Source organism: Corvus brachyrhynchos, unplaced genomic scaffold, assembly GCF_000691975.1.
Source record: "Corvus brachyrhynchos isolate BGI_N302 unplaced genomic scaffold, ASM69197v1 scaffold70, whole genome shotgun sequence".
In the NCBI taxonomy this organism is placed as follows: domain Eukaryota; kingdom Metazoa; phylum Chordata; class Aves; order Passeriformes; family Corvidae; genus Corvus; species Corvus brachyrhynchos.
The window spans coordinates 306,647-330,295 of record NW_008236217.1 but is presented as its reverse complement, the minus strand read 5'-3'; the positions used below and the strand labels follow the sequence as shown (position 1 = coordinate 330,295).

Here is a 23,649-nt window from a genome sequence, read left to right as displayed (position 1 = left end):
AGAGGTCATTTGCAGGGGTGGAGGCAGCTGAATGTCAGTTATGTTGCAAATGTTAAAGCGATTTTAAATTATTTTTGTCATGTCGGACTGTACTTCTGATTCCTGCAGTTAAACCAAAATTCATCGGCACAAAAGTCTTTGAAGATTATGACCTGAAGCGGCTGGTAGAGTACATTGACTGGAAGCCCTTCTTTGATGTCTGGCAACTTAGGGGAAAGTATCCCAACCGGAGTTTCCCTAAGATCTTTAGTGATAAAACTGTAGGTGGGTATTGAAATTGCATTTACTTCATATAACTAACCCTAACAGGCCCAGTGTGCTGCAGTAAGATTTCAAATGTTTTGAAATACATAGGATTAATACAAATACATTCAAAGAACGTCACTGAAATAATTTGTTCAAAGCAATGCTTAGTGAACCAACTGTTGCCATGTGAGGCTGAAAAATAAGTGCAGAAAAATGCTCAGTCATCTTATTTAGCATTCACCTGCCAAAGCACAGGGAGGTATTTTATTGACAGAAAATGGCAGCAGAGCGCTTAATATATCTGTGTTCCTGTTGTTGGTGAAGGTGGCAGGAGAGTTCTGTCCCCTTTTGAAGCTATTCAGTAGGCTTTGAAATACATGATGAAAATGCAAGGGTGACATTGAAAGCAGTGCTCTGGGTCTGCTGCACTGTGGTAATGTAGGTGCACACACCGGGTCTCTTGCTTATTTTGTCTTGTGTTCTCTGCCTCTACTAGAATGGTGCTGTCTGAAACATTTTGTACTTTGGGGTTTTTTTCTCTAAGGTATATGTTGTTACAGCCCTATGATCACACTGCTATCTTTGCTGTAGCTAACAGATCATTGCAGTCATTGGACAATTATGTGAAAAATGAATCAATCTTCAAACAATTCTTAAACCTGTTCAGCCAATTATGAAAACATGCCTTTTCTAAGGCAATTTCTTTTTTCTTTTGTTTTTAATAGGTGAAGAAGCTAAGAGGGTTTATAATGATGCTCAAGATCTACTGAAAACATTGATTAATGAAAAGAAATTACAAGCCAGAGGCGTGGTTGGGTTCTGGCCAGCTCGAAGTGTTCAAGATGATATCCACTTGTATGCTGTAGAAGAGGCAGTGGGATCTTCAGAACCAATAGCAAAATTTTATGGATTGAGGCAACAGGTACAGTGACAGCACACTTCCGAAGTGCCCTATTAAAACTGTAGAAAATGGTTGTTGTAATCGTTCTGCAGTCGTTGTCTTGTCATTTCTTTCAGTAATAACAAGATCCTGTTAGTGATGAGCCAGGTCTTTGTATTGCAGTATTTGTAGTATTTTGCATTATAATAATTGTACAAAATGCTTTGTAGGTTTGACAACTTGAGATATTACGTGCATTTTCTGTCTCAATTTTAAGATGTCCTAAAGCAATTCACTGTATAAATTAATCACATGAATCTTGTGTTGCTAAATTAGAACCCAATGAACCTTTGTTCTCTTAATATCTCTGGATTCTACTGTAGATGAAAAATTCTGCTTGAATATGTTAATGCTTAAACCCAGTTAGAATTTAAAAAACCTGGAAAATAAAGCTCAATGGAGATAATTGTTTTTGATAGTCTTAATTTTTTTGTAAAATTCACTATATGAAGAGGCCATTTAGAATTAGTTGGCAGCTAACTTTGATGGAGAGAATCGTACTTACCTAGATTTGCATTTAATTTGGTAGATTGAACTTTCAATATATTCTGCCTCTCTTTTTTCCCTATCCTGATTTGGCTTCTCCATAGCTCACATATTCAGAGTCGTCAAATGTGGGCAGAAAAAAAAAATATAACTACCTACATTTCTGGAGTACAGTACTCTGTGAGAACAGTCATGTGCCAGCATTGCAGAACTGCACTAAGAAATATGTGGCTCTTAAGTATATCTGTTGCAGTTCCTGAGGTGGATCTAGTGTATCTTGACAACCCATGGCAGATGTTTATGTAAGATGCTCTCAACAAGCGCACAGGCACGGATGTTTCAGAGACTTATGGCTTAGTTAAGCATTTTGATACCCCATGTAAATCAACTCTACTACTTTCTTTTCCTGGCTTTTTGCCAGGATTCTCCCAAGGAAAATACCTCATTTGATGTTGTTCTTGTAATGCTTTTTATTATTGGAATACTGTTATTTTCCTTAGTCTTTTTTACCTTGTAAATCCCAATTATTCAGGCTTCTCTCATAGGTTAAGGTCATGAAAATCTGTGCATACTGCTCTTCTAGACTCTGTGTATTTTAGCTGCATCTCTTGCATACTGGTGTATATAGTAACTCGGCAGAGTCTTCTTCAGCAGAGCAAAGTAGAAGAGAATAATTGTCTTCTCTTTCTTATATAAAATACTCCTTTCAGTACACAGAGTTCTCTCCGTGACATTGACACTAATTAAGGAGGTGAAATAAATCTAAAAGTTAGAAATGCATGGAATATTTTCCTTAACTCTAATAATTACAAAAGAACCTTAAAATTAACAGAAATTTCACCTGAGGGGATAACGGATGTTTCTTTAGTTTTATGGTACTTTCTGTAACCTTGCAGGTTAATAGACAATTTTTCTTTGTTTTTCAGGGGTGGGAGTGTTTTATTTGCTTTTAAGATGCATTTGGGGATCGGTGAAAAGCATTGCTAAAATATTGTCATAGGATTAAAAAAATGAATCTTCAGCTAAGTGATAGCCATTAAATAACTTTCGTCTCTCTGTAAGTTGATCTGCAAGAGCTGTGCCACCTCTTAAATAGCAATCATGCTTCCACAAGTAATATACTGATATGATTCAAGATTTCTTTTTGGGTGCTCAGTCACCTCTTTCTGTTACCTTTTTCCAATTTTGGAAAAGGAGCCAATGAGCAGTTTAATTCCCTATATCATGGAATCAGTTTGGAAAAGACCTCTAAGATTATTGAGTCCAACCTGTGATTGAATAACCCCATGTCAACTAGACCGTGGCACTGAGTGCCATGTCCAGTCTTTCCTCAAATACCTCCAGGGATAGTGACTGCAGCACCTCCTTGGGCAGTCTATTCCAGTACGTAATTACACTTTCTGTGAAGAAATTCCTCCAAATATCCAACCTAAACCTCCCCTAGCACAGATTAAGACTGTGTCCTCTTGTTCTGTCAGTTTTTATCTGGGAGAAATGACCAGCCCCCACCTGGCTGCAGCCTCTGTTCAGGTAGCTGTAGAGAGCAATAAGGTCTCGCGCCAGCCTCATTTTCCCCAGCTCCCTCAGCCACTTCTCATAGGATGAGTGCTCCAGACCCATCACCAGCTTCACTGCCCTTCTCTGGACTTGCTCCAGCACCTCAGTGTTCTTCCTCAGTTGGGGGTCCTGAAACTAAACACAGTATTTGAAGTGCAGCCTCACCAGTACTGCGTGCAGGGGAAGAAGCACTTCCCTGGTCCTGTTGGCCACACTGTTTCTGATACAGGCCAAGGTGCCATTGGCCTGCTTGGCCACCTGGGCACCCTGCTGGTTCGTGTTCAGCTGGGTATTGACCAGCGCCTCCAGGACCTTTTCCTTTGGGCCACTTCCCTTTGCATAAACCTGCTTGAACTTTGTTTAGGATTCAACTTTTCAGTTGTGATAGATAACGTTTTGTTGGTGTGTGATTAGTAAAAACTGCATCCTGGGCACTGTTTTGTCTGGTTCACTGAGCACATAGTTTGTAGCATAAGAACATCGGAGTGTTTATAAACTCAAACCATTCTACCGTGGGAGTTGCTGAAGAATTGTTCAGTTTGCACATCAGCCATCAGTTTTGTTTACAAATGTGGAATCTATTAGGGGTAGAGATGAAATATTCCTCCTCTTACCCAGTGGTTGGCACAAGGGTATTCCTTACTTTGTAGCAATTTGTTTGCAATATAAGTCGTTAAAACTCAGTAACTGTAAATAGAAGCAAAATGTATGTTCAGTGCTGCATCTCTCCTCTTTGGGGTTTTGTTGTCCAAATACCCTCAGAGTAAGAGAGGTGGTTTTCTTCTAATTTAACTATAGGAAAGCTACCATGGCTCAAAGACTACTGAGGTGTTTGTCAGAAGTGCCCTAAGCCCTTTACTCTTAAAAATACTGGTCTTTAGCTTAATAGTGCACTTAATACTAATGTATTTTAAAATGTTCTGATTTATTGCATTGATTTCATTACTTTAGGCTGAAAAGGACTCTGCCTGCACAGATCCATATTACTGCCTCTCTGACTTCATAGCACCACTGGATTCTGGCATTCGTGACTACTTAGGCCTGTTTGCTGTGGCCTGCTTTGGTGTAGATGATTTATGCAATGAATTTAGGAAACAGGATGATGAATACAACATCATAATGGTGAAGGCTCTCGGTGATCGGTTAGCAGAGGTATGAGGTTTTATCATGTGTTTCCTGGCAACTTTCAGCAAACTTAGAGCCACTTTGAGGCAATGCAAGTGGGGGTAGCTCTAGCTGTGGATTTCAAGCTATAGCAGGGTTTCAGAAATTATTATTATTATTATTATATTATGATGATGATTATTATTATCTGAAGATATTTACTGAAGTGGGAATTTTTTCTGAAGGACAACTAGTGCTGGCAAAATCATGTAAGCTGCAGGAGCAGTTCAGAAAAGCTGTTGCTCACTTTGAGCTAGAGGAAAGGCCCTCTGCTAAAAGGAGCAGCAGCACATGCTCCTAGTATCTGAGCCTAGCATGGAGGCAAGAATGATGTGGCCTTCCATAGCTAGACCAGGGTGAGACACCCAGATAGTCAAGACCTCATGACCTCGGTGCTATTAATGATGGGTCACTACCATAGGTTAATGAGCTTTGTCTTTTTGGGCTACTTGTCCACACCTTTACCTCTTTAAAGCAGGACAATCAAAAAACCACTCTCTGCTAATAAGAGAAGTAACTAAGGTACTTGAATTAGCAAAATAAGTGTTGCATATGAATTTTAATTCTTTCAAGTGTCTCACCTATGTTAAGAGCTCTCTTGAAAACGGGAATGCAAGAAGGTGTTTATCATTGTTTGTTTTAATCAAAGAGCTATTGCATCAGTAAAACAGAAAAAAATCTTTTCACTCTATTGCAAGGCATTTGCTGAGGAGCTCCATGAAAGGGTTCGAAGGGAATTCTGGGCTTACAGTAGTAGTGAGCAGCTGGATCTCTCTGGCCTACGCAAAATTAAATATGAGGGAATTCGCCCTGCCCCTGGATATCCCAGCCAGCCTGACCATACAGAAAAACTCACCATGTGGAAACTTGCAAACATTGAGGAGACAACAGGTAACTCTGCTTTACTAAGTTTCTTAAACTGTTTTTATGTGAAGTCAAAACTCCAACAAAAGAACAAATCGGATGGTGCAGAACTACATAAAATACTGAACTGAAGTACGTCTGGGAATTGCTATCTTCCCCTTTTTATTGCCATTTTTATTTTGCCTCATTCAAGGAAGAATTTGCAAAACACTGCCAGGGCTTATGGTGGAGGAGTTGTGTCCCTAATTAGCAGATTCCATGCCAACAGGGTTTTGCTGCACAGAGAAAATGTCTGGCATCCTCATGGTTGTAAGAAGACATTCCAGATAGAAACAGAATAAAAAACTATTCAGCAGTGTGTTTCCCGGTCCACAGGAACCTTAAGATGGTAATTCTTAAAAAGGGATTAATTCCATTTGTTTTCCTCTGATATTTTACATGTCAGATGTTTCACTGCTACTTCCACAATTCCAAAAACACCTTCCCGTGCTTCAAAACCTCATTTGCCAAAATGTCCAAGCTTTTTCCTTCAAACTGCACAGTTACTCTACAGTAATTGTAATGAAAGTCTGCAGTGTGTTTAAAGCTCTGTGGGTTTTCTTAATGGTTAACAAGTGAAAAAAGGGTTTGTTTTTAGTTCATCTGAAAGCATCAAGATTTTTTTGGGTTTGCTTGAAGCTGCCTAACAAAAAAAAAGGTTCTGAATTTGTCCTTATTTTCAGTTCAGAGAATAAGAAAATTCTCATTCTTTTTTCCAGGAATTGGTCTAACAGAATCACTAGCAATGATTCCTGCTTCTGCAGTTTCTGGCCTCTACTTTTCCAGTCCCAATTCCAAATATTTTGCTGTTGGCAAGATATGTAAAGATCAGGTAACTTATACTATCCATTTTAATAGTGTTAGCACATTCAAAATCATCTTATGAGCAGATGTCTCAAAGATTTTGTAAACACTTAAAGCTGGAATTTCAAAATCTTCATCACATTTTGTGGTCCCTTTGCAGGTTGAAGATTATGCACTGAGAAAAAATTTGTCTGTGGCAGAGGTGGAGAAGTGGCTAGAACCCATTTTGGGATATGACTCTGAACAACTGTGATATTTGTGGGTGAACTTCTTTTTTTTGATGGTCCATTTGCCGGAAGGATCAAGAAAATTCTTCCCACTGGAAACAGCTTTCTTCCATCCACCCCAATAACTTGTCTGATTGTCTTAAATTAAAGGAACTTAGTATTTCAAATCAGATATGCCCGGTGCCCTTGGCTTGGGACCATGAATGTTTGTTTCTCAGTCACAGCAGCATACTTTTATTTATTTTTATTTTGTGCACAAAGACACTAGCAGAGAAGCTAGGTGTAGGGTGAGATGGGGAAACCTCAAAGCTTTCCTGTTCTGTGGAAGATTTTGAAATCGGGGGCAAGAATTTCTGTCCCATGGCTGTGGATATGCATAGAACACAGTTTGACTTCTGTGATTTTAGTGTGTTTTGGCAAGTCCAGGGACAGAAATATGATGTGATTTTTCTGCAAAGTCACAGAAAGTTTTGTTCTGAGTGATCAACAACAACTGAAGTAGAACAGATCTCCTTTCTAAAAATCATCTGCTCAGTGTTTAGTCTTGTGCTTGGGAACACACATTGTTCTCAATGGTAGAACTATCAGCATATAGAGTCTTCTGGAGAAGTATCAGAGGTCTGTATTGTGAAGTGGGATGAGCCCATGGAGTTGTCTGCTTCATGCTTCCTCTTCATTTCAGCAAGTCACAATCTGTCTATTCTGTATAAAGGGTACTGGCACTTCCTACCTTACAGTTAATGTTGTGAGGCTTAATTCATACATAAACAATCATTTGTATGTTAAAATTATGAGAGCAGCATATTTGCTACTATAGACAGCCAGAAAGCTTGGAACTGACTTTTACAAACTTTTTAACCTTCTAGAAAACTGGATTTTAAAAGCAACTAGTGCTGTCATATGTACCAGTTAATATTGTAGACATATTCTTCAGATTTAACTCAGTGTGCTAATTGTTCATAGCTTTCAATAATTTCTGAAAAATGCCTCAAGTATTATTTAAATACTAATTTAGTAAAATATTATGACAGAAACCCCTCATTTTTTTGGTCTCTAATTGTAAACAAAATATCAATATTGTAAGGAAGTTGTTCTTTTAATAGTTTATTGCGATCTATTACTAGCGATGTAATTTTTGTAATGTCTTCATCTGACTTTATGCTAAAAGAATCATCTTGTATCAACAGTTTATTAAAGATGGTGTTATGCTATTAGAATCCTTCAAATGGCAACAATAAAATGTGTGCAATAATCTGAACAGATAATGTCAAAAGTAATTTGTGCTTGTACCATGAACCTGAAATTACAAAAGCTGCTATGGGATTTTTAAAGTAGTTGCATGTGTTCTTAACTGAAACTTTTAGAATGGCTCATCCTTAATGACTTACAAAAATAATTTCTAAATGGACCTCCCCTCCCCCAGCCTCCCTCCATGTCAGGGACTTGTGACATGTCCTTGCTGAGTGGCTGATTCTTGTAGTGGGAATGGTTTCTCAGTAGAACACTCATTTAGACTGCCAAAAATACAGTAAAATATTCTTAATATAAAAGATTATTTGTTTCTGAAACATGTAGCCTGTGAAAATTGAAATCCTCTATGCTTTGTTTTTGGTAATTGCACTTTTGCTAATTAATTTAATGCTTGGAATCTCTCCTCTCCGGCACTCTTCCATATTCTTACGTTTGGAAGCAGAGTGCCTTATTAGTCTGAAAATTTGATTGTGTGAGTGGAGTCAAAGTTTGACTTGCTCAGCTTGGTTTGTTTATTGATTTATTTTCCTGAGATCAGTGGCAGCCAGTTCAGTGAGTACAACTGACAGCAGGAGGTTCCCACTGTCTAACAGTGGTGGTGTTACCTGGTGTACGAGCAGAGGGTTTCAAATGGTGTGCACTTGCTTTAGCCCTTCACACATGGCATCACACACTGAGAAGAATCTTCATGTTTGCCTGCAGAGCTTGTCATTGGGAGAATCTGTTTGGAATAGTTACTCCTTGTTTTTATGCAAATGTTTTTATCAAGGACAATTCCTTTAAAACTTTGTTATTTTAAATTGTCAGTTGACACTTTGGATAAGACAAATTTTCATTCTTCTCTCCAGAACTAAGGTAAATTGCAAAGCAAAAGTGTCTCATAATTGTACTGGGTAAGGGTATTTTACTTGAAAGACCAACGACTTTAGAATGCATAAAATATTTTTTGCAGTGTTTTTCTAAGTACTGTTAACAAAGGTTCTAGATGTAAGAGATGGTGAAAAATTTAGAATGCTTTGTAAACAACTCTGGTTTAGTTCTTGTGAGTAATTTACTTTGGATACTGATTTTTTTCTTGTAAGTCAGACCAGCAGCCTGGAGATTAAGTTTTGAGGCACATATATTTTATGACTGCCAGGAGGGAATACTACCCTTAAACCTTCCCTTTCATTATCAGGTCTGTTTCAGTGCTGCTTTTACTTCTGGGAAGAATCTAGTGCAGCTTATTTTGTCATGACGGTGCTATCAAGGTCAGGTCATTTCTCAAAAAACCCTCTTAAAACGCACTTTTTTTTTCCCCCTGCAAGTATTTGTGCATTTCTGTGAATCTTCTGCTTTCTTGTTCCACAATGTGAAAGTTATACACCCTTTCAGTTAATTTCTGCTTCTTAAAACATAAGTCATATCTAGAAGATGAGGGGAGAATAGTGAGAGGCCTTTGAGGGCTGTGCTTTTTAGAAAAGGATTTGTTTACTAGTAACTGTGACTGGGTTTCATAAGTTTCCCTTTTTAAATCTTTTGTCTGGTTTACCAGAGCATGCCTTGAAAAAGTGGATTCAGTGTCTTCAAATGAAGAGCAAGAAAAGAAATAACTTCTTTAATTAGTAGAGGAGGTGGTTTCCTTAGAGAAACAGCAGCACATGTTCTCAGTCACTGGAGAAATGGATTCCTGTGCCCTCAATTTATCATGGCCTTGTCACAGCAAAGCTTGTTCAGCCCTGCTACAAAGTTGTTTCATTTGATTGTCAGGCTTCTGTAGGTGCCAGTTTTCAAATGAAGATGCACTGTGAACGGAATGCAAACATGTCCACCCTGCTTTCACACAGCATTTCTAAACTGCCCAGCTAAAGGCAGAACCGAAAAACCAGTGGAGTTCGCCCCCATGTTTGTTCTAATAATACCACTGTGGCTGAATATCCCGAGTTTCTGACCATGCCACATGCCTGATATAAATAGCTGTGCGAAGGGGACCTCAGCTGAGATTACCAAACTTGGCGTTTTGGGTTTGTGATTCAACTTCAGCCAGGATGGCAAAACCAAGCTGGTAATTATCCTTGCTGGTCTGAAGCTGCCTGACTGTGGAATGAAAGGCCTCGTTTTCTTCCTCACACCCTAAGACACCAGTGTGTCCTGTGCCTCCAGCTCCTGATCAGGCAAAGGGGAGTGATCCCAGGCCAGGGTGGGTGGTCTCTGCCATTCCTTCCTACAGAAAGAGCATGAAGTAAGTGGAGGCAGTGTGGAAACTCGAACTGAACCCCATATTGGTCCTTAGCTCATGGTCTTTCCTACCCATCTCTCTGTCAAACTGGCCTTCTCTTCCTGCTTTTCTCTCCAGCAGTCCTCCTCCTTAGCTGCATGTCAGGGTTCTCTGTGGGTTCTGCCAAAATGAAACTAGAAGTCTTTTTAAGAAGTTTCTTTTACATGTCTGAACAAGTTACTGTTCCAGAAAGAGAAGATCTTTCACCTGGCAAGCATTGGCAATATTAATAAATGGTGCTCAGAGCTCTACCTGTAGGAGCCTTATACTGTGTATGTTAGTCATTCCTAAAAAACTAAGGAGAATGCTACATGATGTGTTAAACTATTCCCTGTGTTTTAACTGCGTCTTTAGTTGCATGGTGGTTTTCATCTAGATAGCAAAACCAAAATGGGTATTAATTGCATCCTTTGTCAGTGTGCTGTTTTAAGCTCACAATTAATAATAAGCTGATAATAAAACTAAATAAAGCTAATGTCATTTTCAACTGAAGTGTTTTAGTGGTATGAACTACTAAGAAGAAGTAAAGAGTTTATCTGTGCCTTGCTGTTACAACAAATGCTTTTAAAATTCTTTAAGTAGCTGATAAATATTTTATGAAGCAAAATTTATCTTGACTGCAAACTCAGGTTACAAAATGCTAATAATTTGATTTGAAAGGCTTTATCACTGCTTTCTAGAAATAGCTGATAAAAATTATTTACAAGACTGGTAAGTCTGCTGCACTACCTGGAGAAATTTCTGTGCATGTACTACATGTAACAAAGAGTAGTGTGGGATTCACAGAGGGTAGCTTAATTGCAGAAGAACAGGCAGTTCTTCAGGGAAGAGCTGGAAGATTAAGAGTTACGGCAAACATAAGTCTCTTAAAACCCAGATATTCACAATGTTAGTAATTGCAGCAAATGAAAATAAAAACATTTCCCTTACGTATACATCAAAGTATAAGAAATGCAATTTGAGAATAATTTTTAAGGAGCTTTCATAAATCTAATGCATACTTGGGATTGATGAGTTGTATTTGCACGGTTAGAGGTGGGAGAAGGAGGAGGAAATAATAATTAGGTCGTGATCTTGTTCAAGGGTTAAGTAAGAAGCTGTTGAAAAAAAGAGTATATCCCATGCATGACACCCTCACCCCCATTTTGAAGTTGTTGGATTCATTACTTGGTTGTTTCTGCAAGGATTTTCAGTGACACTGGCATTCCCTGGCTCTGGAAAAATATTGTGAGAAATGAAAATAAAATAGCCAGTTTTTTTCCACAGTTTTCAAGAGTTAAAACTCTGCATCAGCTCTGTATCTGTTCATGGGTGTCAGTGCAATTTTGACCCAAGAATTCATTCAGTCTAGCAGATAAAATAGCTCTGGGTGTGTAGGTGTAATGGATATTTTTCCCTTAGTCAAGGTGCTGAAAATACTAGTTTTTCCTCTCTATGAGAGGAACATGCAACATCTGCTGGATGCTTTGTTCTTACTTTACTCTTTTATATACTTGGTCTGTACTTGTTTCCCATTCTCCAGCTTCACAATACAGCTATGGAGATGTGACTGAGAGTTCTCTAATGGCCTGTGAGTACCACATGTTTGTTTTTTTACTAAAAATACATATTATTTTTGGGTTTTGTTGAATTTCATCAAGGTTCTTGCCAAAGAGGTTCTTCCCAGGAAATGGACATCTTTATTCCTTTTAATCTGGCAATCAGTTGGAAATCTAGGTTGAGATTCAGAAGTGGAAATATGAGGTCTAAAAAAGGTGCCAGTTCTCTGTGGTTGGTGGACTCCTTCTGCACTTGTGTTCCTGCTGTGACCTAGTGAGAACAAATGTGTTTGTATCTCTCCGTCGATTCAGGCAGTGGTGGGACGGCAAGTAAGGGAGCTAAAACACTGCACTGTACAGCCAAAGGACTTATTTAGCAAACTGTTCTTTGGAGAAGCATCAGTACAACGTGTGCTCCTGCCTGGGCAGGGCGTGTTTTCAACTGCTGCCTCAAGCTCGTCTGAACTCAGCTGCTTTTATTTCAGGAAACCGCTACTCATGAGATCTTCCTGCTTTGCGAAGCACTGCACGAGGCCCTCTTTGCGTGATCGGTCATTTGTAATGGATGGCTTTGCAGTAATTATCTGCTGTTACAGTTTTGGCCTGTTTAATCTTTCTGTAACCAGATAGATGGCTTTCTTCAGAATACTAATACAGAGCAAACAAACACATTGTTTCCCTAAGGCCCATAAGATAAGATTTTACTGTCAACACTTGACCTAACAACTTTAGTCATGTGGTCAAGGGTTTGCAACTTACGAAAGCATTACCTTGTTTGTGCTTTATTCAGGAAATAAATGTAAGCACTTGGGTTTATTGCTTTTACTTTCTTCCAAATAGTGTTCCTCACCTGTCAGGGCAGCTAAAGGAATAGAAGTTTTGATTCAGTTGTTATAATACCAAATACACACATATGGTGAGACGTACTAAAGCAAGATGTTCAAAAGTTAACATGATGTAAGAGTGTACAGGGTACTTACCTGGTATCATCTTGTCTCTAAAGATAAGCATTAGCTGAAGATGCTGTAAGAGAGGAGTCAGCAGTCAGCTAAGGGTATACAGGTATAAGGCTATAAGATTTTAGACTTTCAGGTGTTGGATGTTTTGCCTCTTTCTGTGTCACCGTCTCCCACAACTGGAACCTGCTACTGCATCCAAATTCCTGGTTATTCCGCAAGAAGGGTTTGTCGTGGATTTTGCTGAAGATTTTTATGTGCATTTGCAGGATTATTTTTCCAAAAGAGTTTAAAGCACCACACTGTAGATAAATGATTCAAGTTCTTGAACCGTAAAATACTTGTTTTTCCTCAAAAAGTCCCGAGGTACTGATGCATTTTTTATCACCTAGTGAACAGAATCAAATAGCCTGCATTTCCTCAAAGGTCCAAGTATGCTGGAGGAGGGAGCGAGTATCAGTGAAAGGACTATTCGTGGTACTGTTTTGTTCTGAGTTCTTGATCAACATTATCTGTCTGCTGTCATATTCATTGCTTAAGAGCTGAAGTGAGCTAGAACACCTCTTAGCAGGTTTTCTAGTGCTGATCCAGCTGCTATTAAAGTATTTGGAGAAATTACTACCTCTCCAAAGCACGAGTTTGATCAGTCCTAATGCATTAATCTGGAAAGAATATTTGGTGTTGAGTCCTGTCGAAAATACTTGAGGACTAACAGGATGTGCTGTTAAACCTCCTTCAGTGCTGAGCTTCATTGAAATAGATGGCTGGGACTATGAAAGTAATTTCCCATTCTGAAGCACTTACCTGAGAGAAAGTATCAAGCTGGGAATAAATGAACTTTCCAGTCCAGTGTGATTAATGGTGACTATCCATCTCAGGGATGCTTGAGGGAGATTGCCCAACAGGACCAGCAATGTGGGCATTGATTCTGTTCTGCACTCTGAGTGATGGAAGGTGTTAGTCTTGGTTCACAAGCTGGGAATAAATGAACTTTCCAGTCCAGTGTGATTAATGGTGACTATCCATCTCAGGGATGCTTGAGGGAGATTGCCCAACAGGACCAGCAATGTGGGCATTGATTCTGTTCTGCACTCTGAGTGATGGAAGGTGTTAGGGTGTCTTGGTTCATCAGGCAAAGATTTTCAAATGCTCCAAAAATGTTTTTTGTGTTTTCAAGCCTCTGATTTGTAAACAAATATTCTTTAATGAGAGTTTGAACTTCACAGTCTTTGATAGTCATGAATATACATTGTGCTAACTTACATACTGTTGGAGTTTCACTTGGCCATTTTTTAAAGAAGGACTGCCTTTTAGTTAAACTTCCTCCTCAAATATATGTTTCATGTTGCATAATTCTACAAATATCAGGAAAATCACAGTACACATCTTTCGTGCTGTTCATGCACACAAAGTGCTGAGCAAGGGCAAGGCAGCTGCTGCAGTATGGTTATTGCTAATCAATCTGAAGAAATTTGAGAATTTTATTGCAGTTTCTCTCCAGAACTGTCAGCATGAAGTATACAAAATCTCTTGCTTTTGTAGCTCAAAAGAAGCCTGTAATGATGTGAAATTCTTAGTTATATAAGAGATCTTATCATGTGGTGTCTTGATCTGTCAGTAAAATATGCCTTGATTATAAGTAAACTGAGAGGGATTTTTCATTTCCTTATGGTACTTTTATGGTTCTATACTTCTGTGGAACTTTGTTTTTTATTCATCATTTTTCTGCTGCTGCTGCTGCTTCCAGTCTTGCCACTGGAGTTTTTGCTTGGCTTCTAGACCGTTACAATTCTCTTTCACTCGTGTATTTGCCAAGTATCTTGGATGTCTTAATATTTTCATATCTTCTGTAGGAAATGCCACCATTCGCAAAGAGTCCATGCCTTGCACCCAGCTTTATTTGTTGCTGGGAATCTTTCTAAGCCAACTGCCCACAGAGCTGACTGAGGAGCTGAGGGTGCTGGAAAATTAGGGAGACTGAGTAAGTGTGTGAATGATGTAAATGTTTATGACTGTGCAGTTGGGTTAAAGGGATTTCTTTTTTACAAAAGGAGTCCTAATATTCCAAAGCTTGTAACAGTGTATTCGCTGATTGCTAAAAAAAAAACAAACAAACAAACCTGGACTGTGCTTCTGTCTCTTTCCCAGGTGGGAATCACTTTATTTACTACAAAGTTAATAACAATTACAGGATTTGAGGAAATTAAACATGAGACTGCTGCTAAAGTTAAATATAGTTCTTCACATTAGTATGACTGAAAAGCCCTAAGTTAGCTGAAGAAGAAACACGAGTGGTTTTGTCTCTGAAATAAGTTTTCCATAAGACATTTTGTGGGTGCGGCTGCATGGCTATTTCCTCTGAAGCAGAAACTGAGGCACTTCATATGTCTATGTCACAAACATTACAAGCTTTTTAGTATCTGTGGTGGAAGATATTTTTCCCTTGCTGAAAGGAGTACACCTATTGCATTGATGAGCATTGGGAAAAAGCCATTGTTTGATCATAGAATCATAGAACCATTGAATATACTGAGTTGGAAGGGATCCATCAGGATCTTCAAGTCCAACTCCTGACTCTGTGCAGGACACCCCAAGAATCACACCGTGTGCCTGAGAATATTGTCCAGACACTTCTTGAGCTCTCTCAGGCTTGATGCTGTGACCACTTCCCTGGAGAACTTGTTCCAGTGCCCAGCCACCCTCTGGATGAAGATCCTTTTCCTGATATCAAACCTAAACCTCCCCTGACCAAACTTCATGCTGTAATGTTTGATATTTCTATGTAAATATTACAATTGCAGCTGCCTACTCATTGTGTTGGGTCTCACTCCCTGTTGGAGCAAGCAGCATTTTGGTTGGTATGAGCTGAGGACAGAGAATTTTCATTACCCCCTTTGCCTGCTTTTGGTGTAAGCAAATTTGAAAGGCATATGCCTTGAGGCAGCCCCTGGCAGCACTGACTAACTGCTGAGGTTTGAGGAGAGACATGCAGCTTTTCAGGATTCTTTCTCAGCTATGACTGAAGGATAGCAGATACCTGCACAGATTACTGTTCAAGGGCTGAAAATCCCATGTTAGCAAAAGTGAGGTTTGTCCAAAACTGGTATTGAACTTTTAGGCACTTTATTTAAGTATACTTGTTTTGGTCATTTGCTAGTTTTACCCAGTACAGCTGACTGGTCCTCCAGTCATATTCTGCTTTGTCAGCCCCTGGAAACAGCCATGTAAGTAGGGAAATGTTTCGAATTAAGAAACATAATCTGTCACTGGATTTTGTGACTGGGAGAGACATTCATCTTTCATAACAACAATAGCCACTTTGTGGGTTCAGTTTTCCACAATATGGTGGGGACTTCTGATACATTTTTAATTAATTTTTTGAAGATTGCAGTCATTAGGGCTTCTACTTCTACATATTTAAATGGTTGCATGTCTTGGACTAAAAAACTCAAGCAAAACAACAAAAAGACCCTCAAAGAACCCAACAGCAAACAACTATAAATTTAAATGCTAATCTTCAGGCTAGTCTGTGGTAGTTGAGTCCAGTTAGTATTTCTATTGACTGTTACACTCTTCACCTGTACTTAGGTAATATACATGGAACTGAAATAGTTGTCTTTGCAAGGGAATATTTTAAATAAATCATTCCTAGGCTGCTACTGGCAATGATGAGCTAGTATTTACCTATATAAAACACCTATGCCTATATTGATTGACATTCTTTGGAACCACTCTGACAGCAGAGGTACGAACAGGAGCCAGCGTGGTTGCACCTTCAGCACTTCTGCTTTCAGGCAATTAAAAAACCTCAAAAAACCAAAAGAACCCACAAAAAAGATTTTGCTTCAGCCTGGTGAGTGCAAATTGGTCAGCATTTGCCCAGCAACACTGCTGCGAGGGGAGATGGGCTGAGTGTAGACTGCAGGACACATCAACTTTCTGGTGCACTCAGCTTCAGCATGGCCCTATGCCCAAGTGTATGCAGGGAGGAGAGCCAAGTGTGCACTTGGAGAATGATGTAGACTCATCCTGTCTGATGGCTAGGGATCAGTGAAATCCAGTTCCCATATGTCACCTCTTGATTTACTATGAAGCTGCTGTGGAAAATTGTCAGCACAAAAAGCAGATTGCTTTCTTCTAATAGTTCGTGTTAATTTTATTCTCAGTTCTTGGGATTCTTGACCAGCTGTTCTGGCACAGTATAGCTGCAACAGTGCGTGAAAGGGTTGCCTGTAGAAACAACTAGTGCAGCACAGTGTGGAAGATACCACTACTTACAGGATTGTGGGATTGACAGCTGGATAACCATGAGACAGAGCATTTGAGATGTGACTTAGCAGCCTGTAATTTGTGTTCCAATTTGAGCCCCAAGAAGGTTTTTTTTAAATCAATGGATATGACTCCTTAATGAAAAACTGTAGATAATGTAGTCCCTGTAATCTTTTGATCTTCCAGTCAAGACTCAAGGATTGGCTGAACTCCAATTTGTAATATAATCCTGATCCATTTTAGAATGCAATTTGCCTGACTTTAAAATATATTCTGTTGGTAAGAGAACAACCATGCTGCCTTTTCCCAGTAAAATGAAATGTTGTTAAAAGCAGTTACCCAGTTACCCCGTAGAAGCCAAATATACTGTACTCAAGGTTGTGCTTTATTAGCCAGCAAAATTCTTACTGATCCCAAAATGTGAAATCTGCATACCTTTTTAAATTCTAGAATGCATGAGCAGTGGATGTCAGATTATTAGACAAAAAACATTGCTGAGCTTGTTATATTTTCAAAGGCACAATCATTTTAAGAAATAACTTTTTGATGGAAAATAATTATGTATAAGCATATAATGCTTCATGGTTTCTGAGAGAGAACTGGACAGTATATATGTAAGCAGATGAGGTAAGGACTGTGAACACACAGATTGGATTTTGTTCCATAAATATGTATTTAGCAGGTGTGCCATCCTACAAGCACAGCCTTATGCTCCATAAAGGGGAGCTGGAGAAGCACAGTGTAGTTAATCATCAATGCTTGTGTGGATCAGCATGAATATTCTTTAGAAAGAGTGAGAATTCTATATTCAGCTTGAGAGTTTACAGCTTTTATACAATATGCCTTTTGAGTATAGCTAAGCACAGTTCTTCACATGCTTTGTGGGGAATTGTATTCTTTGTTGCATGTGAGATAGAGAATACCAGCCTCTTCTGCAACAGAAATGTTAAGTGGAGTGGTTAATTTTTCTATTGGAGTGGGAACTTAGTCTTACAACTTTTGATTATGTAAAGGATCCAAATGCCATATAGGAATGGATAATTACTGAGAGATGCTGTTCATATGGGAAGAACAATATAAACTTTTTATCAAGGTTCTTACTGAGGAATTCTTATCATCCATCAACCAAATAGATTTGGTTTGTGCTGACAGCAACTGTATTTTTCTTTTCTTTCATCATTCTTGATGTTGCGGTAAGTATTACAAATTTATAGGAAGCACTATGTTGTCAGGTACACATTTGAGAAGCTGCTGGATATCAGCACATCAGAGAGTAAGCAATAAAATAAATGCCTGTACCATGCATGTGGAATTCAGATAAACAGTTTGAACCTCTTCCTACCTGACTAAAATTAAGGGTTTTGAGATATCCATAGACAAATTGTGATGAGAACCACCTTTTTAACACAGATACCCTTTGAATGGTGTTATCTGTACCCTTTTATATTATTTTAGTAGTCACTTCAGAGAAATGCAATTTCAGTTCCTTTGTGTCCAAAACTTCTGGTTTTGAGATGGCATCTTTTAATTCCCATGCATGTCATTAGTTTAGTAGGTTCTTCGCACACAGTTTAAAATCACTTATATTTTCTCTTTCTTAAAATTGGGCATATACATGTCTGCTGCAACACCATGACTTACAATGGAATTCTGTGAAAGATTGACCTGAAGTTTTATTCTTGAGTAATGAAGACAAACTTCTAGGATTTTCAAGATTACTTGATTTACTTCTAATACCTAACATGCTACTGAGTTGGATCAGACTGTGTTCAGATTTATATTATTTTATTACTTATCAGATTTATATTATTTACTACTGCATTGTAGTAATCCTATTGAAAGCACTGGAGTTGTCAGCAAGGTCTGTCCACGGGAACCACAACTCTTGAGGCTTCTCTGCACTGTTGCCTCAAGAATTTTGCCTTTCTTTATTGTTTCCTACTTGAAATGGGATGTGCTTAGTACAGAATTAATGATGACATTAAGGAGTGAGATGCTCTCGTATGAGGTGATGTGAGGCTTGCCAAATGCCTATTTAGACTGCACTAATGCACAGTGGGCTGTTCAAAGTGGATGCCTGCCAGTGACCTGCTGGTGGTGTTCGTGCCTGGGAGCAGGTGCTGTCATTGCCTGGCCCCGTCCCCAGCCTCCGCACTCATCCCTGCTGGCTCCAGTGCTTGTGGCTCCAGGAAGGTGCCTCAGCCACCTTGGTGGCTGCAACTCTGACCCTCTCCCCATGCTGCCTGGGAAGCCAAAGCACCTGAATAATGCTGGCTTGTTTCACTATCCAGCTGCTTACTGTGAATGTCCAAGGGAGATGCAGAGAGAAAGGTGGGCAAGGTGTGAGGACTGCTTTTATTTTGTAGGAGTGAATGTCATCTTAAATACATGTTAAAGTGTAGCTCAAGTAGTTTGCTAAATGGCAGCCCTGACTCCACAGCAACTCAGGTTACAAGTGTGGGAGAAAGGGCAAAGGAAGCCTTCAGCTGGAAGGTATAATGCTACTGACAGGACACCTAGCTTACCCTGCCAGTGTTCATGTTCCTGGTTTGCTGGTGGTTTTTAAACTGTTCAGAAATGTTTACTTGAAAAGTGTGGTAATGAGATCTGGCTGAAAAGTCCACAGTTCAGACATGCACTTTTCTTTGACTAAAATGGTAATTGACTTAAGATTCTTGTTGCTTAAGTTTGTTTATTCAGTATTGAACCACTGGCATCCAAGGACCGTGTTTTAAGTTATGGCATTGCTATGAATTAAAAAGCATAGTAAAAATACTCATGCAGGGCTATAAACTATAACAGCAAGGAGCACTGTGTAAATAAATATTTTGGACTGTCAAAACTTGGTTACATTGTACTTATTCTAAGCACTGAAAATGAAAGCCTTCATAATCTCTGTACTGTTTGAAGGAGTAAATGCAGAAACAAGAGTCTTGACAGTTTTGCAAAATCTTTTCTTGTGGGAAGAAAGACTTCTTGATAAGATCTAAAACGAAGTCCTGCCCAAATGTGGTCATGGAAGAGTGCAGGAGCACAGTGATTTTCACAAGAGCCGAAATGTTAGCAGCAGCCATATTTCAATGGGGACAGCTACATCCTTCCCACATTCAGCACATGACTCCGTAACCCTTGTCTTAAATAGCTGTATCATGTTTTTGTGAGCTAGCAAGCACCAGCTGTGGAGGGGCTCTGATTTACACAACAGCATAAGAGAATTGCTCGGTATGGCACAAAGAAGCTTTGCCAAGACCAGTGCTTCTTTCCTGGTGCAACTATGGCTGAAGCCAGGGGTCTGTCTCCCAGTCTGTGTCAAGGAGGAATCTGCTTCCTCTCCCCATCTTGCAGAACTAGGCCTGCAGGAGCCTGTAGATCAAACAGAAAATGAAAGACGGACTTTTATTATTTTACACTCCAGTAGCTACCTGATCAACAAGTCACCAAGTGCTGACATACTAAGGATTTTCTAACATAATTTACTGAAAGATATCAGTCTTTTTATCTGCAATTTCTCTGCAAGAGTCACAGAGCGAAACCTCTGTTGTGCTATAGAGAAGTGACATAATACGGTCAAAATCTGAAACTTGTAACTGGGATGGTACGTTGTGGTGGCTCTGTCAACACTTAATTTTAGGCAAAAGTTTACCCCTTTTTCCCCTTATTTTATCTTAATTGTACTTATTTTTGGCCAGACTAAAGGACTACTACCCCAAAAATATCTCTCTGCTCATTTACCAAAGGTCAATCCAAAACTCCCAGCCATGGAGACAAACCACAAGAGTTTGAGATGCAGAATAACTTTCTAGAAACAATTAGAAGGAACCCTAGACAGTGTACTTTGGAGCACAGTAGAAAACCAGTCATTTCACACTGCTTCCCTGACCCTCTCCCCAAAATTCTTAGAGAAGGAGACAGAGATTAAAAGGTCAGGGGGGGTCATCTTGGGCTTAAATTTTCCTGGACAGTGGAGAATGTGTGGGCTGCTGCTAGGGGAATCCCTTCCCCAGGCACCATCTGCTGCTCTTCTGATACTTTTGAGGGCTGGGAGGATGTTTCTCAGTGGGTTTGTGTCTGTACGTCTTGGGTCACACAAAGAGCAGGGTTCCCTCCTTGTCGTACACAAAGACACATCGGGGATACTGAGGACAGGCTGAAGGCAGGCTCAGGGGAAGAGAGAGGTGACAGAGGAGCTGTATCCAGACTGATCCCCCTGCCCTGAACCCTATCATCCTACACTGCTCATGGGGCTGCCTGAAGCATGGAGTATCTCCTGCTTAGGGATTTCCTTGCCACAGAAATGTACCAAGGGAAGGCTGTGGGGATGAAATTGGGTTTTAGACAGACCCTGAAGTGGGGCTCTACAACTGCTCACAGGTCCGCTGCTGAAAGTGCAGCCCAGCACAACAGATCCCTTGTAAAACATTAGTCCTTGGTCCTAAATCCTATTATCCCTTTTCCAGTATTTTCACCTTCTTCATGCTGCTGTCTGATCTGGGCTCTTTCTCCTCCAGCCGGAAGCTTCCCCTCATATTGTCATCGTGGCAGAGCTAAGAGCTGGGAGAAGAGTGGTTTTAAAGCACAGCAACATTATCCCAGACAGTCTCCATTCTCCTGGAGCTGTGTGTATTAGGATAAATAGGTAAGTGCAGGCTCCTTGCTTTGATGCTCCTTAAGCCTACTGCAGCACCTGGACCTTGTATTATCCTGAGAGATGAAGTTTCCTTGGGATCCCAGCCGGTCATGTAAGGCAAAAGCCATAGAGAACTTTCTGGAAGATCCGTGTTGTTCGCACAGGTTTCTACTGAGTGCTAAACTCTGCCAGGGCATGAGAGAAGCCTGCTGGGAGAGTGTGCTCTGCTGTCTGCTCCAAATGGCAAAAGGCTGCCTTGGCTGGGGATGGCAGTGTGAGCTATGCTGAGCACAGGGCAGTCACGTTGCCCACGGGCACCTAGATTAGGAATGTAGCTGTGCTTGGTTCCCTGTATGGGCTATGGAAAGAAAAATACTTATTTGGAGATAGATTCAGGACAGCAGCTGAACTGCCCTTCCATTCAGCATAATAAAAATGAGACACTAAGAGCTCTAAGCAAATAATTGTTATAAAAGTTCTACACAACATTAACTGGTCTGGTAAAAGACTACATTTGCTCTCTTGTACACAGCTTTAAGGTCTGTGTTTCTTTACAGCTACTTCAGTCTGTTTTGGATCTTATAGCAGACTGTGGCATATGGAATGGAAAATTAAAACTTTTGATTTATGTGTTGCTGCTTTGCTACTTTTGGCCACAGAAGAATACTTACAAATGTGAGATGACAACAAATATTTAGTTGTACAAGTAACTGAGATGGTTGCATCTGTGAGCAGAGGGAATGGATAATTCATCACTCTAATAGTTTCTATGTGCTGGAAGAGGCTCTGGTTTTGTAGAAGAGAAGTAAATAGAGAAGCCTTCCCAGCCCCCCAAGCTGCAAAGACCAGATAAAAACTGAGCTGCTGCAAAACAAGTTTATACGAGCATTGCCAGCATGATGGACACACTAGGAGCTAGCAAAACAGCAAGTGCCGTAAGAACAGACAAATGCTGTGCATGAAAAATCTTGTTAATACACACATCCAATTACCTACACTTTCAGAGGGGCTAGTTTTTCAACATTTTCTTTTTCTCAAAAGCTTTAGCTAATGTTCTAAGTTTTGAAAATCTGTGTGGTATCTGTATTATTTTGGGACTTGTCCAAAAATGTCAAGAGGCACTGCACTCTTGACGATCAACTTCGGAAAAAAAAAAAAGCAGAGCAAGGCTTTCATGGTTTTTAAGCTCAGAAGAGACTATTAAAATCATCACTTACTCTAATCTCTTTTACACAAGAAGATTAGAGAACTTTATCAGTTAACTCTGTATAATACCTTTACCTCTGATTTAAATTGCATCTTTCTTAGAAAGCCATGTAGGCTGTAGGATTAAAATATCTGTCTTTAGCTGGTGCTTGATTTTGTTTCAGAAATACCTATTATCTATAGATAGTATGATTCTTCTCATGTGCTTGCAGACAATGACACAGCTGAAAACCTCTGGCGACAGTCTTCCCCTCCCTGAATTTTGCAATTCCATTCTTTCATATATTCTTGCTGAGTTGTGCTCTTATAGAAAGGCAAGACCAGGGAAAACATGTAGAGGTATTTCTTCCTAACTTTCTCAGTCATCAGAATCTGTTCAGGGTCACTCGGAGACCTCTGAATAATATTTGTAGAGATACAAGAGGAGAAACTCTTGGACTCATAGAGTTATAAGGAGGCTTCACTCAAGTTTACTGGGAGGCAAAACTTAATATGCTAAAGTTAGCTTTTGAGAACTAAAGCAATGAGATTTTTCCTTAAGAATTTAGATTTGCAGGGGCTTTCCACTATGCAATTATTCATCAGTAGCTGGAAAGTCAAAGACAGGGCATAAAATCCAAACAAATCTAAAGTTCTGTCATGGTGAGTGTATGGCCGTAATTGTGTTGTCTTTAACAAATTTTGAAGACTAGGCATCTTTGCTGTTCAAGTCTGTCTCTACAGCACTATATATTTAAATTGGCTAACAGTAAATCAAACACAGAACCCTCACTTTGGCCAGTTATTAGCAAAAAAAAAAAAAAAAAAATCTTGTAAAAATCAAAACATGATAGACTAAAAGTGCTGAATATTCTGCCTGGGAAGCTTGGCATTCCTCTTCTCATACAGCCTTTCAAGTTCAGGAAAATTACTCTGAAGGCTAACTAGACAGGATTTAATATCAAAGCTGGATATATAGCCAGCCACCTTCTCAGTTTAAGAGAAACATGGTTCTTGCTTCAGTATGTGACAAGTTACTAGTTCTAATCAAAATGATGTCTAGTATAATTTTGAAACCAGTCACCAAAAATACCTGTTCAACTAGATGCAATTCTTACTATAAACGGAGTATAACAGTTTTTCATCATGTGGTGATATATATTTATGTGTACCACTGACAATTCAGAAACAAAGCTGAAGGTGATAAAAGCTAAAAATCGATGACCTTTGCAGATAGAA

General features: G+C 39.5%; 1 protein-coding gene and 1 long non-coding RNA gene across 6 annotated transcripts in view; one reads left to right on the top strand and one right to left on the bottom strand.

The window, feature by feature from the left end:
* Positions 1–7,589, top strand: part of MTR (5-methyltetrahydrofolate-homocysteine methyltransferase) — a 45,028-nt gene extending 37,439 nt beyond the window's left edge. For all 5 annotated transcript variants that reach the window (XM_017745081.1, XM_017745100.1, XM_017745086.1 and 2 more), the window contains 6 exons: positions 109–264; positions 972–1,168; positions 4,181–4,381; positions 5,092–5,284; positions 6,016–6,128; positions 6,261–7,589. In XM_017745081.1, coding sequence (XP_017600570.1) covers positions 109–264; positions 972–1,168; positions 4,181–4,381; positions 5,092–5,284; positions 6,016–6,128; positions 6,261–6,353 — 953 coding nt within the window. In that variant the 3' untranslated portion in view covers positions 6,354–7,589. The remainder of the gene's footprint in view (positions 1–108; positions 265–971; positions 1,169–4,180; positions 4,382–5,091; positions 5,285–6,015; positions 6,129–6,260) is intronic.
* A 6,897-nt stretch (positions 7,590–14,486) lies between these two features.
* Positions 14,487–23,649, bottom strand: part of LOC108449298 — a 28,743-nt gene continuing 19,580 nt past the window's right edge. Inside the window, exon 3 of the long non-coding RNA XR_001865448.1 lies at positions 14,487–19,961. This is a non-coding gene — a long non-coding RNA (uncharacterized LOC108449298). The remainder of the gene's footprint in view (positions 19,962–23,649) is intronic.